Source organism: Asparagus officinalis, chromosome 4 (assembly GCF_001876935.1).
Source record: "Asparagus officinalis chromosome 4, Aspof.V1, whole genome shotgun sequence".
In the NCBI taxonomy this organism is placed as follows: Eukaryota; Viridiplantae; Streptophyta; class Magnoliopsida; order Asparagales; family Asparagaceae; genus Asparagus; species Asparagus officinalis.
In genome coordinates this window covers 62,774,181-62,788,304 of record NC_033797.1, presented here as the reverse complement: position 1 = coordinate 62,788,304, position 14,124 = coordinate 62,774,181, and the positions used below count along the sequence as shown (strand labels likewise).

The window sequence follows — 14,124 nt, the reverse complement described above, 5'->3', positions numbered from 1 at the left end:
ACTTCTCGTTGACAATCGGAGCTATTTCCATCTAGGATGATATTTCCATCTAGGATGTATCCTAGACGGAAATATCTGGAAATATCCGTTTGGGATGCTAGTCCATTCTTAAAAAAAATAGCACACTAAAACTGTCTACTTTGCTATTGTAGACGAAAATTTCCGTCTAGAATGATGTATCATAGATAGAAATTTTCCGTCTAACTTAAACACAAACTAGGATGTGAGATTTTCTACAAGTGTTCTAATCTAGATGACATTATGTTAAAAGCCCCACTATCCCACTATAAAATTTTGAAATTACCGGTGAGAGTTATATAATTTTATATTGTTTAACGCTTACTATATACGCAAAATATGCGACAATGTTACGTAGGCAACCATATATGCATGTCAATTTAAATCCCATCAGGATTTTGATGGGATTTAAATTGAGATTGACTGAGATTTTGAGCACAAGTGTACGCAACTTGCATGGCATTTGATAATTAGACGGTCATACGCAAATTCACACTGCATCCTAACCAACCCGACCTGATAGTTAATCACACAACGTGCCACGCTCGTGCTCAAAACTCTATTTCTTCCTTTTTCTCCCAATTAGGATTTCGCTCCCGCTCCAAGATTTCTAGGGTTTCATTCCTCTCATCTAAGTCTTTATCCGATCATGATTCTAGATACCAGTGGCCTCGAATCGAGTTGTCTGCGTCCATCGGGGATCGAAGAGCTCAGTTCCGATCTCTCTGCTCCCCCATCGTTCGATCTCCCCAGTTGCGCTGATGTAAGCTCAACTCCTTTGAGATGCATTCAATCAATTCTTGAAATTTTCGTGTAAAGTACTAAAATTTCGATTCTTTGGTGGTTTTGGTTCAGTTTGATGGATTCCAGAAGAAGGCGATTCAGATGGTGAAGCCGGCGAAAGGAACGACGACTCTTGCGTTTATATTTAAGGAGGGCGTTATCGTCGCTGCTGATTCTAGGGCTAGCATGGGAGGATACATCTGTAAGCTTTGATTTCATACCTTATCACTTTTTTGTTGCAATTACTCATTTTTTATATTCTAAGTTGTTGGATTAAAGGTTGGTTATAAGTCAGATTTAACAGTTTTGCGAAAGATAAAAGTATTGGGCTGTTTTTTCAGGTCATTTCCCTGACCACACCGATTTCCGTGCCCGACCATGGTTATTACACAAGGATTGAGGAATAGAAGATAATAGAGGAGTAGAATTCGGAGAGTAAGAAAATAGAAAGAGGAGGTAAAACCAGAGAAGGAGCAATTTAGATTAGGAACAGTAAATACATTTATACATAATTCTATCATAATACACACATTATCAATTACACGCTAATCCTAGCTACCCACTACTCCCTAATTCCTCTCATAACTAACAACTTCCCACTACATTATCTATTTACCCCACTACGCTTCCCACATTCCTCACAAGTCCTCCCTCTTTAACTGAGCTCGTCCTCGAGCTCAATATTATTGAACCCCCAGTCCTTTCCTTCAATTTAAATTCCTTCAATGAAGAACAATTTTTGTGATTCACATCGATGTCCTGTAATATATTTTTCATCACAATGATAGCACAATCTTTTTTCTCTCCATTCTTTGGCTTTTTGAGGAGATATTAGTTTGATTTGAGGAAGTGGTGGAAAAGAAGTCCCGGATGTGTTGATGCTCTTTGAGTTACTTGAATTTGGTGGACTTGTTTTATCATGATTGGTGTTGTCAGTCTGCAATTTTCGTGCGATGGCTAGCTTGTTCTCATAAATACGTGCGTCTCTGTTTGCAGCCTCTAATGAAATCGGTTCTTCAAGCATAACATCAAATTTAATTTCCTCTTTGAGCCCACTAACAAAGCAGCTAACTGAGTAGTCCTCAAGGAGCCCATCTACAATGTTTAAGAGTTTCTCAAATTGGCTTTGATATTCAGAGAGAAGACCAGTTTGTTGTAACCTAGACAAGACCCCTTTGTAATCCAAAAATTCAGAAGGTCCAAAACGAGATAACAAGGCTTGCTCAAATTCATACTAATGTAGTGGTCGGCCTCTGCCCTTTTCAAGCCAGCGGTACCATTGAAGTGGTGCTTCATCTAGGAATAAGGTAGAATGTTTGGCACGTTGTTCTTCGGGAATAGAGTAGAATTCGAGGAGTTGTCAAACACGATAGGTCCAACTGTGTTTGTTTTCACCAATGAAGATAGGAAACTCTGGTCTGCACTTGGGTAGTGGCGCCATAGATGATGTCAGAGAAGTGGATCTGCCATAGGAGGGGTTGACAGTATATGAAAAGGTATTGCTATGTTGAGAGGTTGAGGGGCCTACCACAGGTGAAGTCTGCAGTATAGGTGGCGGCTAAGGACTGATTCTTGTGGCTGTTGACTTTTATCCATAGCCGTTTTCCCCATTTGTTCTGCCAAGCTATTGATTTGTGAGGAGATCCTAATCATCAATTGCGATAAGCTCTCGACCCGATTACCTAAGACCTTAAGAATGGTTCCATGTTGATCAACTGTGGCCTTGATTCTCTCCATCTTGCCATTATTTGATTTGCAAACCTCCGATTCATTTTCGATAGCCTGCTTTGATACGAAGTTGTCAGGGACATTTTCCTAACCACGCCGATTTTCGCGCCCGACCATGGTTATTACACAAGGATTGAGGAATAGAAGATAATAAGGGATTAGAATTGGGAGAGTAAGAAAAAAGAAAGAGGAGGTAGAATCAGAGAAGGAGCAATTTAGATTAGGAATAATAAACACATTCATACATAATTCTATCATAATACACATTATAAATTACACGCTAATCCTAACTACCCACTACTCTCTAATTCCTCTCATAGCTAACAACTTCCCACTACATTGTCCATTTACCCCACTATACTTCACACGTTCCTCACATGTTTTACTTCGTGAAATAATTTCAATATGTGGAATGTGGGAAGTTTACAGCTTTTTTATAGATAATAAGTCTGGCTTTAGGTCTTCATTGGAAGTTAAGTTAGATGTGCAGAAGGACAAATTGTTAAGAATAGTGCATCACTTTTGTGGTAGAAGCCTTGCATTGGACAAATCTGTACTCAGTAATGTTATATTTAGAAGAACCATCATTTTGTTAGTACAACATGAGCTTGTAATTTGTTGGCTTTAGTTAACATCTAAAATTAGTTGTAAGTGTATTTGGTCCTATGTTCCATGGGAATGGGTACGGGTGTAAGGTATGAGGCATGACAAATTTGTAAAAGATAGGGTACAGAGATATGACCACACACGCGCACACTATAATCATTAATCACACTAAAATCATTAATTTACTTTAGATCGCCATGTTATGAAAATCAGAATTCTCATAACATGTTATGTTTCTTTTACGTGAGATCACCATGTTATGAAACTCAAAATTCCTATAACATCTTGTGTTTGTTTTATTATTTTCATTAGAAACGAGAAGACTGCACTTTTGAACTAGATACCCAAACAACTCTCTAATTATATTTCTAAACTGGATATGTGTTGAAACCAGCACGATCTTTATTCAACAAATTCAAAAAGTGGATGGGAAGTGTAGGTGTACATCCAACAAGCATATGATGATTACTTTCAATTGAAACATGTATGATATTATTGAGAACACATCTTAATAAATATATGCATATATTCAATGAGTGTAGTGACAAGTACGGGTAATAAAAGTATTGGCTACGGATATGGCTCATGGTAGAACTGTCCATGGAATATAGATTCAGTCATACATCTATCAGAAAATGAGAAAATGATATTATAAAATGTTGAAAATTACTCATTTCCAAGTAAGAAACCAGTGGAGGATCCAGGATTTTCAAAAACTATTGTCACTATATAACCAATAATTAATAAAATTTGCGATTTAAATGATTTTGTACTTAAAAAAGCTTTTGTGATTTTTTGTGGATTTTATATAATTAAGAAGTCAATATGAACACCATGAATTTTTGGCAACTTTTGAGGTAATAAGGGATATTAGTGTTGTGGACAGAGTAGCTTATCAATTTACTATTGCTTAAACTGGTAACAAATGATATAGAATCATTGATGTTAGTATAAATAGTTAGCCAATTACCATGGTTCAGGGTTGACAACAGTAGATTATTAACTATCTACTTCAGATAATGACTAGTATAAAATTGTGAATCTTAATAGGTGGTATATAATCACATTTTCCCATGTAAGTCAATATTCTATCCACTTATTAGCTCAAAGAAGCTTCATGATTGTATAGCAATCATCCTTGGAGGAAGTGGTGTCATGTGACACCACTCCTCCAAGGTAGATCCGCGTATGTAAGAAACTATATTTGCACGCAGGAAGAAGCACAAGCAAACAAGAACCCTATCATCAAAAGATTTGTTGAGCTAAAATCTGTATTCTACTCCAAGGTTTCTGATCAAAACCTGATGTTTTACATGTCTAAGATATGCAAAGTTTTTTTTGTTTTTTCCCTTTCTTTCTATGGGTTGAACTTATTCAATGTGTCTGGCACACAATAGGATCATGTCAATTATGGTGCTTGAAACAGACATGATTGTTTACATAGGTATTGTTAAAGTTCCATCCGCTACACCAAAACTCAAGTGTTCTGATGAAGTGGATAGGATATTTAACAGTTATCATCAATGTTATCGAAAGCACTAGGCGGACTAGGCGTTGTAGCTGGGGCCTGGCGCCTATGCGGTGCCTAGGAGTTTGCTTTATTTATTTATTTATTTATTTATAATAATTCACTAAATTTGTATTGAGTTCATATAAAATCGCAAAAAATATAAATAACAAGCTTAGATCCATAATCAACCATGCATAAATACTAAATAGTCAAATTAATAACCAAATACTAGGAAACATCATCATGTCCAATATAACAAGTCATCGCAATAGTAAATAATATCGCAAACTCAAAAGTCTAATGCTCAAGGGAAAAAATGAATAGTCTAAATGTCCAGCATGAGATAAGTAAACTAAAATTAACTATAATTGGCTAAATTAACTAATTAAACTAATTAATTAAATTAAATTAACTAAAATTAACTAATTAACTAAACTAAAATTAACTAAAATTAAACAAGAATAAACTAAAATTAACTAAATTAACTAAATTAACTAAAACTAATTTAATTAAACTAAAAAAGTAAATTGTCTAAGAACAGTTTAAAAATAAAAGAAAGTTCAAAATTTTAGCAGAGAGAGAGAGGGGCGGCTGGCGGCGGGGCGGCGGGAGAAGGGCTCGTGGGAGGCGACGCAAGTTGGAAGCTATGAAGCACGGACACGCATAACATGAAGCCGTGTCGTGTCGTGTCCGTGTCGGACACACGTGTCGAACACACGTATTCTATGTATTTTTTAGGATTTGCATCGTGTCGACTTGTCGGATGGCCGTGTCGGATCCGTGTCCGTGCTACATAGGTTGGAAGAGAAGGGGGAGAGTCGAGACGGGAGTTTGAGAATAGAGAGAGAGAGGCGGCGGGAGAAAGGTTGGAGTCGGGAGAAAGAGTGAGAGAAATAGGGTATTAGGGTTAAGTTTGGGTTTGGGTAATAGGTTCAGGTAATGGGTTTGGGTCGGGTAATCACTAATTTTTTTTATGTTTTAAAAGCTAGACGGAACCTAGGAGCCGCCTAGGCAAGGCGTTCAGGCTAAAAAAACTATCTGCCTAGGCCGCTTTTTAGAACACTGGTTATTGTATGCATGATGAACCTGATTTATTAGTTTTACAAATTATTATATTTTGTATGAATGTAGAATATGTAATATGCTATTACTATCACGTTGAGAATGTTGAATTTTCTCCTATATCGCGAATAAATCTAATATTCTATTAAGATGTTATATGAAATGATATTGAGAAGCTGTAGATAGGCAATACCGCACTAGCTATGACTTGTTAATAAGTAGGATTAAGTTTCATCATCAACATGGAATTGCAGTTGTAAATCGCATATGCAAATTGATACTTCTTAATGTATTGACAACTTGTTTTAGATCTATCGTTTATTCCTGATAACTAAGTTTCTGAAGCTGAGATTTTGGTTATTCAAATCTTGTTTATCTCTGGTGTAGTTATATATTTTTAGAATTATTTGTATAATAATATTATGGATGGACTATGAGATTTTTGTTTATTGCAAACATCGAGATCATCTAGGTAGAACTATTATGGCTTCACTTGCTGCCGATAATCTGTTAATGTTACAGGAGAATGTCGCAGATGGAATTTTGTTGTATATGCTTTATAAGGAGAATAAGCTCTTAATGTTTAGATTTTTGAGAAGCTGTCTAGGTGCGGCAGCTTTCAAGGGCCCTTGATTAGATGGGAGTTTATGCGGCTTTAGCAGTTTCTGACGCAGTCATCAATAAATCCTATGCATAGTGTTTAATGAGGCTAGCAATTCAATTTTATGCTTTCTCTCAATTGATGAAATACATTGAACTGCAGTTTCACGTCGTTTGGTGGGATAATAAATCTAGAATTCACATATTTGGTTGGACGCACTTGAAATTTCCCAAATATATTTTCCTACATTTGGTTGGATATAATTGTTTTGTTTATACCATCATGTTCTATCGTTCAACAAGAGCAAGAGCAGCAGCAACATCTATAGTTTTTGACTAACTAATGTTTATAACTCAAGACAAATCTGTTTATAAATCAGCAAGTAGATATTTGATAAGAGTTGGAGGGGTTCAATACAATTAGTCTGGCTTATATGGATCATGGATGAATGAAATAATTCTATGAGCTATGCTACAAGGAAAAAGGGGGTAATTAACTTTGTTGAAGTTCCAGTGTCAAAATTATGGTGACTACCAAATTTGACTCGAGCTAGGAGGATATATATTTAAAAAATATGAAAATAAGTTCTATCATTCATTATTGTAGGAGTGGTGCTCTCCAAATCCACATTGACAGCTTCCTCAATTCTTAGCCATTGGCTAACCAAAAAGCCAACCACACCGTGGAGTTAAAAGATTATGCTAAACTTGAATAATAAAATTTAGATCTTTCCACTGAATAGGCTTGAAACTTAAACTTCACTGAGTATGATCTTTTATATTGAAGATAAGCAATTATCTGTCTTGTTCCACAATAACAACAAAGACTTTATCCCAAATGTTTGAGGTGAGCTATATAAATTATATTCTTTCATTCCATTTTATTATGGGATATCTCCTCTGTTAAGTTAAATATAATTATATCCTTCTTAATTGCTTCTAACCAAGTTTTTTTGTAGGTCTACATTTAGATCTCCGAGCGCTATTAACTATAATACTATCACTTTTCCTAACCAGTGTACTAAGAATTCTCTGTTGTACATGACCAAACTATCTTAGTCTATTCTCTCATTTTATCCTCAATAGGAGTAATATCTAATTTATTACAGTTGCACTCATTTCTTCTCCTATCTTTTAGACCCACATGACCATCACAACATTCTCATTTTTGCTACTCATTTCTTACACATGTTTTTACTTGCCTAACACTTTGTCCATAAAACATTGTTAGTCTTATAACCGTTCTGTAGAATTTTTTCTTTAGTTTCATTAGTATTCTATGATCACATAAGACTCCCAAAGCAGTCTTTCATTTCAACAATTCCGATTTGATTCGATGGACAATATTATCCTCAATCTCACTATCATGTCGAATGACTGATCATAGTTAGCGAAAATGATTACTTTTATATATTTCTTGACAATCAATATGTATTATACTCTTTTTTTTCTTTGTTTTACTAAAAATACACTATATATTCTGTATTTGTTCTACTAATTCTAAAATATTTAGATTCAAGAGCTTGTTTTCACCTTTCTACTTTAGAAATTATACCTTTTCTAGTTTTGGTAGCTAACACTATCATTCACAAATAACATCATGGGATTTTATTTTGAATATGCCTAGTAAGTTTGTCAATAATTAATGTAAAAAGATAAGGACTTAAGGCTGACCATTGGTGTAAATCTATGATAATAGGAAATAATTTAATATCTCATTCATTAGTTCTTAGTCTAATTGTTACTCTATCATACGTATTTAATCACATCAATATATATACTGGATACATGTTCCTTTTCTAAAATCCACCACGTTATCTTTTCAAGTACTTTATCATAAGCTTTTTTTAGATCTATGAAAATCACATGCAGATCCTCTCTATATCTTTCCATCAACTAGCTGAAAATATTATAGATTCCATAGTTGACATTCTGGTTATAAAATCAAATTGATTTTCAGATACAGTTATCTCCTTTCTTAGACTTTGCTCAATTACCTTTCCCTAAAATTTTATAATATAACTCATGAGTTTTATACTACGATAATTTGAACAGCTTCATATGTCTTTTATTTTTGTATATCAGTGTCAAAGTACTAATCCAGCACTCATTGGGCATCCTTTTTGTCTCGATAATTTTATTAAATAATTTAGTTAACTGTCCTAAGCTTATATTTTCAAGACATTTTAAAACTTCAATAGGGATACCATCTGGCCCTACGGCTCTTTTACTTTTTATTTTATTTAGATCATTTTTAGCCTTACTAATCCTATTTTTTTACAATATCTGTAGTTTCTATCATTTACTATATGGTGGTCAAGGGCCCTATGTTGCTCACTTGTTTAATTATCATTAAACAATTTATGAAAATAACTCCTTCACCTCTCTTTTATTTCCTCATCGATTACTATAACTCTTTGATCTTTACTTTTAATACACCTAATGTTACTCAAATCCCTACTCTTCCTTTCTCAAATCTCAGCAAGCTTATATGCATCTTTTTCTCCCTCCTTAGATTCTAACTTATATAATTTATCATAAGTCTTTTATTTAGTCTCACTAACCACTCTTTTTGCTCCCTTCCTCGCTAGCTTATATTTCTCCAAGTTTTTCTTGCTCCTACACTTTTGCCACTCTTTATATAATATTTTGTTCTCTCTAATTGCCTTTTGCACATCCTCATTCCCCCACCAGCTCTTCTTACCATTTAATATATGACCTTTTAATTCTCCTAGCTACCTTCTTAATACATGAAGACATGTTATTCTACATAATATTCTCATTATTTATTTCTATATATATTTTTTTGTTATTTTATTTTTAAAATGCATAAAATTTTCTCTTTTTAAGTTCCACCATTTAGTTCTTAGTCTCTTGTTCATGTTAGTTTTGCTTCTTCAATTTCTTAATAGACATGTCTAATATCATCAACCTATGTTGTGTAGTTAAACTCTCTCCTAGTATAATTTTACAATCTTTGCATGTTAACCTATTCACACTTTTAGTAAGAAAATAGTCTATTTGACTACTATTAAATCCACTTTTAAATGTTATTAAGCGTTCATCCTTTTTGTAAATTGTGTATTTACTATTATCAAATCATATGCACTGTTATAAATAGCGATAAATAGCCCCGCAATAGCGGTGCTAATAGCATTAGCGGTTCCTTCCCACGACGCTATCGTCCGCTACGCTATCGCACAATAGCGGTGACATATTGCGGAATGTGTGTTCGCAAAAACGGTCAATAGTGTGTCATAACACTAAATAATGAGTGATTGCATTCGATATTTTCTTTTTGACTGCTATTTAAAAGCGGTTTGTGGCTTATTTTTTAAAATTAAATTCAACCCTTGACCATTGCATTCCACTGTCTCCTGTGAATTTCAGTATACTCCCGCCATCTTTTATAGCCTCTGACACCTACCTTGATACTTCCTCTCACCTCCTTCACCGTGAGCTCCTTTTAGGGCAACCCTATCACCGCTAAGCTCTTCTTCTCGAAGACGACGACTTTTTGACTCCTCCAGTCATCTTTGGTATTACGTGATGGTTACATGTCTATTTCATGTTTAGGATCTCGTTAAATCATTCAATATGTACTTTTAGATTTTTTAGATTTTTCTTTAATTTTTTTAGTATTTATACATATCTAAATTAGACCGTTATTTGACTTTGCGCTTTTACCGCTATTTTGTCGCAATAGCTTGAAATAGCCTTAGCGATGCCTCACCGCTACGCGACGCTATCCGCTATCGATAACCTTGATCATATGTTGTTGCAAACTCTAAAATTGATTCTCCCATATCGTTCTTATCTCCATATCCAAATCCTCCATGTATCCTCATATCCGTCATTATCCTTACTAATAATGCTTGTCAAGATCCCCTCCTATAAACAATTTCTCTCCTAATGGGGCTCATTGTACTAACTCATCTAAGTTATCCTAAAATTTCCTTTTAGTACTCTTGGGCAACCTTACTTGTGGTACATAAGTACTAATAATATTAATAACCTCTACTCCTAATATAATTTTTGTTAGTATTATTCTATCTCCAACTCTCTTTACATCTACAATACTATTTTTTATTATGTTATCTATAAAGTTTCCCACTTTTTTTATTCTTATCTTTTCCTGTGCCAAAGTTTATATTAGGTCTTTTTAATTTCTCTAAAATTTTCACCTATTCATATAGTTTATTGTAAATAAATTATACTTATCTTTCTTCTAAGCACAATGTCTACTAATGCCATTGTTTTTCCGATAAGTGTACTTATATTCTAAGTAGCTAATCTAATTCTATTCTCTTGTAAAAGTCTCTTACTATTTCCCATCTTTTGGCGTTCTACTCTATGTCTAATACTGTTTGGCAACCTATTAGAGGATTGTAGATTCTTAGAACACTTGCGTACTTATCATTACACCAGGGAGACATCGGTGTAACGCTTGCTTACTTATCATTACACCAGGGTGACATCAATGTAACACGTCACTTTCAGGGAATGCCTTAGCAAACCACCTTGCTTATTTATCATTGCATCGGGTGGCGTTGCGGTGGCGACACCCCAATGAATATTTAATAGGATTTATTTTCATGTGAATTCGACTATGTTTTACGCTGCCCGTCGGCTATCTAAAGCAACCCTCAATTATCCTAGCTTAGGACAAACAATGCTAGCAATAAAATAAAGCATAGCACTGGCAGAGTTAATTGTTTGTTTTCTCTGCTTGCCAAAATATCATTTTGTTATTTAGCTTCACAGATGCTTATGTCGTGTCATTTCCTGATCAGGTGTCTCACTTGTTATTCCTCCTTTTTTGCAGCCTCTCAGTCTGTAAAGAAAATCATTGAGATAAATCCTTACATGATTGGCACGATGGCTGGAGGTGCTGCAGACTGTCAGTTTTGGCACAGAAATCTTGGCATTAAGGTAAGTTTTAACTTTCACTTTTCTTTTTCCTGAGTTGTTGTTGACTGTAGATAATGGGTGTAAAAAACGTATTTATTTTAAGTATTTCAATTCTTCTTTTGTCTAGTGCCGTCTACATGAACTGGCCAACAAACGTAGGATTTCAGTTACTGGTGCTTCAAAACTTTTGGCAAATATTCTTTATTCATATCGTGGAATGGGCCTTTCAGTAGGGACTATGATTGCTGGATGGGATGAAACGGTAATGTGCATAGCTGTAAGATAGCCTTTTGTCCATTGAATTTTTTCATCCCTGTGATTAACTATCCCTCGTGCATTTTAGGGTCCTGGTTTGTATTACGTTGACAGTGAAGGAGGAAGGCTCAAGGGGAACAGATTTTCTGTTGGATCTGGGTCACCATATGCTTATGGAGTTCTGGATAAGGGGTAATTGTTGTTTAATAATTCCTTTTATGTCTAGATTCAAAGGCTAGATGTGATTTCCCTCATTATATGTAAAATTACTCTACTAGGTATCGGTATGACATGTCAGTTGAGGAAGCTGCAGAGCTTGCTCGTAGATCTATTTATCATGCAACCTTCCGTGATGGAGCTAGCGGTGGAGTTGCCAGTGGTATGTTCACTCTTCCCAATCAAAATGAACCTATCAATATATTCGGTTAATAGCAAATCTAGTTTGATGCAATGAGAGTAACTTAGAGTTGCATATGTGCCCCTTAACTCATCCATATTTGCAATCTTATCCCCATATCTCAGTTTTTGCAGAACTACCTCAAATCTCATACTCAATTTTTCTGCCCCACTTATAATGTCATTAAATTTTAGTGGTTGATGGGTAAATTTTCAATTGTAAAAGAATGTTGGAGGAGACGTTGATTGCGGGCTTATGCGGAGGTTTATTAAAAAGGCTGAGAAAGTTTCATATGTAATTTTGGTTAACATTTTAGGGCATTTTAGCCAAAAGTTAATTACAAAATTTAACGTAACTGAATATAGGGAATACGGTAGGTATACTCCTTAGAGAGTTAAATGAGAGTAGTTTTTTCCTCTCTCCAATGTTGATGAAGTTGGGGTAATTTTGCAAATGCTGAGATTTGGGCTAATTTCTAAATATGGATGATTTAAGGGGTAATATGTGTGTGCGTGCGTGCACCAAAAAAAAAAAAAGCAAGAAAGAAAGAAGAAGAAGAAAGGAGAAACTTTAGATACTGCTTTTTTACTAGTTATCATCACTGTGATATTATGATCTGCAGTTTATCATGTTGGACCTACTGGCTGGAAAAAGCTTTCTGGTGACGATGTTGGTGAGCTGCACTATAAGTACTACCCTGTTGTTCCGGCCCCTGTGGAGCATGAAATGGCTGATGCCCCTGCATCTTGAATGTCTCCTAAAAATTTGCAGTTTAAGATTGTCTGCAACTTGAGACCCGTGGTCACCATGTATGTTGAACTGTGAAACTGCTTCCATCTACTCGGTCTCAAACTTCCTGTTTGATATAGATTTTAAAGAGTTGAGATTTTAGTGTTTGAATGAAATATTGGGTTAACTTGCATTTAGCAATGTGCATTGGGGTATAGTGATTCAATCTCTGCATATTTATGTAAGGTGTGCATGAGAAGAGGTGACTGCTTGCTTACACTACCAGCGGCAGAATTAGAAATTGTTGTCTATTGCGGTCTTTGGTTAATTCCTTGTCACATAATTGTCTTACCTAGCAGAAATTGCTTACGTGACTGGAAATTTTGCAGGGATTTGGTGTTATGTTTTACCACTTTATAGTGGTCGTGAGGTTCTGAACCTCTTGTAAAAGCGATTTCGATAGGGATAGTTTGGTTAACAAGAAATAGAGTCAGCGACGACAAATCCTCCTACTTAAATTTCTATTTTCAATTTTTGATCTCAAGAAGATGGCGATACTTGTCCATGATCACAAAGTTTGGCTGCTGCAGGATTGTTAGGACATTTTTTGGAGCCGTTTTTCACCCTTCATTGATTCCCATTAGATTCATAATCAAGAGAACTAGAATTTCGTCCAAGACAACCAGATGTGGTGTTCTCAGAGTCATCTACCTCCGTTTCACCACCCTTTCAACCTTCTGCTTCTTTTCTCCTAAGACAGATGATCTCTATAGAAATAGCATCCATATGAACAATATAATAAATCTTCTTGGCATACGAAACATTTACAAGTCTTTGCATAGTGGCCAACTTCTTGGCATATGAAACATTTACAGGACAAATTTTTAAAAGAGACCCATTTGAACATTTAATTGCAAAAAACGACCGCTTTTGAAGATATTTTTAAAAACCGACTTGCTTTCAGCCCTGTCGCTGAAACCAGGTCGGTTTCTGAAAAAAAAAGTTCTGAAACTTCACGGGACTTCAAGTCCCGTGAAGTTTAACAGATTTTTAACTAACTGCTAAAACTTCACGGCAGTTGAACCCTCGTGAAGTGTTATTGCTTGAACAAACTTCATGAGAATTCAACTCCCGTGAAGTTTGTTGCAGTGCAAAAAAAATGAACTCCCGTAGAGTTTCAGTCAAATCCCCATCAGCATCCTTCACTGTCACCGACAAAGGCACGAGAGTCCAACTAACCCGTGGGAGTCCAACAAACCTGTCAAAATTTGAGGAAGAGGAGAGAATTTGAGGGGGAGAAATCAATCAAGAGATGATGATGATTTTGGAATTCAGAATTCCCTCAAATAAACCAGAGACGAGAAACCAAATTTCTCACCAAAACCGGTGAAAAGACCGGCGTCTCTTAGCCTAGGTACCAAACACACTCCCTCTCACCTCCTTCATAAGAAAACCCTAATTTCTCACAATCGATCCCTAATTTCATCTCTTTTGCTTCGTCAGGGGATTGGTTCATAGGGACGGA

At 35.4% G+C, this 14,124-nt stretch overlaps 1 protein-coding gene across 1 annotated transcript; it reads left to right on the top strand.

Moving 5' to 3' along the window:
- LOC109837579 (proteasome subunit beta type-5-B-like) lies at positions 560-12,927 on the top strand. The gene is made up of 7 exons (XM_020405888.1): positions 560-781; positions 874-1,003; positions 11,133-11,239; positions 11,346-11,480; positions 11,562-11,665; positions 11,752-11,852; positions 12,493-12,927. Exons 1-7 carry the CDS (start codon positions 668-670, stop codon positions 12,618-12,620), a joined length of 819 nt encoding a protein of 272 aa, XP_020261477.1. The 5' UTR covers positions 560-667; the 3' UTR covers positions 12,621-12,927.